General features: G+C 46.1%; 1 protein-coding gene across 2 annotated transcripts in view; it reads right to left on the bottom strand.

Moving 5' to 3' along the window:
- The window catches only part of si:ch211-246m6.5 (von Willebrand factor D and EGF domain-containing protein), a gene marked incomplete in the record, with an annotated part of 73210 nt that overhangs the window by 31946 nt on the left and 38764 nt on the right, over positions 1-2500 (bottom strand). For both annotated transcript variants that reach the window (XM_048235540.1, XM_048235541.1), the window contains 1 exon segment: positions 907-1126. In XM_048235540.1, coding sequence (XP_048091497.1) covers positions 907-1126 — 220 coding nt within the window.

Raw genomic sequence — 2500 nt, 5'->3', positions numbered from 1 at the left:
AATTCCCAGCTCGGAACATGAGATTAGTTCTGAGGTTAGAGGAATGTGGATAGTGCTCTGACACACAGCCAACCACTGCAGAGCGGTTCGAGACCTTGTGATTTAATCACGGGTGTCAACCTTTCTCTTCTTCCATGTCAGGACCTCTGTTACCTGCTTCCAAAGATTCAGATCTCATTAACACCTGTGGTACTAGGACTGAGAGAATTTGCACTGCACAGTAGGAGAACACCCCAGTAATTGGTGGATGCATATTTGTAAGAGTAGCCCCTCAGTCCTGTCCAGAGATGGGCACCTGAGCTGTCTGCCTGTCTGTCTGGCTGCCTTGTGTCTGTCATGTGTCTCGGACCACATGGCTAGAGTTTATAGCGGGATTACCTGCTGAGAGGTTTTAGTGCTGCAGAGGAAAAGCATGAAGCCAGGCTGACTGCGCTGTATCAGATTGCTCAGGAGTATATAATGGAAACTGCAACTGCCTGTCTGTGTGGATTTTTCTGTAGGCTTCAGTTCCAAAGTGCCTTGTTGTAGACTCTTATCTTGTGTGTGTGTGTGTGTGTGTATATGTCTGTGTGTTCCTGTGGATGTGTGCATAAATCTGTGTGTGTGTTTGTGTGTGTGTGTGTGTGTGTGTGTGTGTGTGTGTGTGTGTGTGTGAGGGAGAGAGAGAGAGAGAGAGAGAGAGAAATGCTTTGGCAATACAAAGTGTATTTTTGTCATGCCAATACAGCTTTATTGAATTGAATTGATAAATAGAGAGATAGAGAGAGTGTAAGAGAGAGATAAATAAAGAGATAGAGCGAAAGGGAGAGACAGATAGTAGTGACAAATAGAGAGTTAGAGAGAGAGACAAATAGAGTGAGAGAGAGAGACTGTGTGTGTGTGTGTGTGTGTCAGGATTACAGTTACCTCTAAGTCCCGGGGCACACTGGCACAGGAAGCCGTCCACGGTGTTCACACACGTTCCGCCTCCACACGGGTCTGACAGACAGTCATCCACGTTCTGCTCACAGTGGTTACCACGGAAACCTGCTGAACACACACACAGGTACTCCCCACTGCCTGGTGGGAAATTGATGTCGGTGACACATGTTCCACCGTTCCTACAGCCACAGGGTCTCACTGTCACCTACAGATGGGGACAGGAGAAAAAGAGGAAGAGAGAGAGAGAGAGAGAGAGAGAGAGAGGGAGGGGTGGGATGTGAAAGTGAGAGGGAGAGAGAGTGAGAGAAGATGGAACTCTGTTGATGATGTTCAACTATACTTGCCCATGAAGCCAGAAAGATGGTATTCCACGGTGACAAACGACTTTTTGTTTCTGAACTCTGAAAAATGAAGATATGGACGAAGGCCCTAAACATTTGAGAGTCTATCACTACCTACAGTATTCCCTGACTTACACTTACACTCATTGGTCTCTCATTAACATCCAACCCAAGTGTTATGGATCTTGATAGAATTGGACCAGGGCCTTTCTCTCAAATCTCACCTAAAAATAGAACTCGAGAACATATTTTATTCACCTACGGCCTACACCATATTCTCCAAGTCCAGAATGTCCTGTTCTTTGATGATGCCTTTTACTGTAACAAGTTGACTATTGCTATGGATTTTCATTAGTGAATAGCTATGGATCCAAGTCAATAGTTCTTTAATATGTGCCCCATAGTAACAGCTACAGCATTTATGGTAAAGTGTCTGACATTGCTGACATCTAGGCAAGTGATCCTGATTCCATTCAAGCAAAACCCAGCTCAGATGTGAAATCTAAGCTGCTTCTTCCTTCATCTCACACTTCTTTGAGACAGGAGCCACTGATGAAAGCCCCTATTACAGATCCCTCATCTTCTCTTCTCTTCTCCTCTATCCTCTTTCCTTCTCTTTCCTCTCCTCTCCTCTTCTCTCCTGTAGTTTCTCTGGCTAATGAGAGATGAGGGCTCTGTGCAGGATTATTGGTCTTACCCTCTTGATCAGGCTTAAAAAAGCAGACAACAGCAGACAGGGCCAAAAAATAACAGGAACAGATGCTTTTACTCCATCTGGGTTCCAGAAGAAAGCTACACTGGACCGCTGAATCACCTCACTAACAGGGACCTGTAATTGTGTGTGTGTGTGTGTGTGTGTGTGTGTGTGTGTGTGTGTGGTATGTGTATGTGTGTGTATGTGTGTGTTATGTGTATGTGTGTGTGTGTGTGTATACGTGTGTGTGAGAGAGAGAGAGAGAGAGAGATAGAGAGAGAGGGTTGTGGGGGTTGAAGGAATAAAGACAGAGGTGGTTCTGGGGGTGTTAAGGCCACCTGTTTCTCATTTTGAAACGGTGCAGTCCCCCCGGTTTGCCAGGCATGTCCATCTGGCCCTCTGAGGTCTGTGTAGGGTTATCATAATGAGCGCCGTTAAAGACCCTACTCAAAGGGAGTTCACATGGACACTCCCCTGTAGCCCAGTGACCCCCTGGCCGGCTCCAGCACTTTTAAGTGAAAGCTTCCAGACTGTGGTCAACCCT

This window comes from Alosa alosa, chromosome 23 (genome assembly GCF_017589495.1).
Source record: "Alosa alosa isolate M-15738 ecotype Scorff River chromosome 23, AALO_Geno_1.1, whole genome shotgun sequence".
In the NCBI taxonomy this organism is placed as follows: domain Eukaryota; kingdom Metazoa; phylum Chordata; class Actinopteri; order Clupeiformes; family Clupeidae; genus Alosa; species Alosa alosa.
The sequence above is the reverse complement of the archived record's forward strand: the minus strand, read 5'-3'. Positions and strand labels throughout refer to the sequence as shown.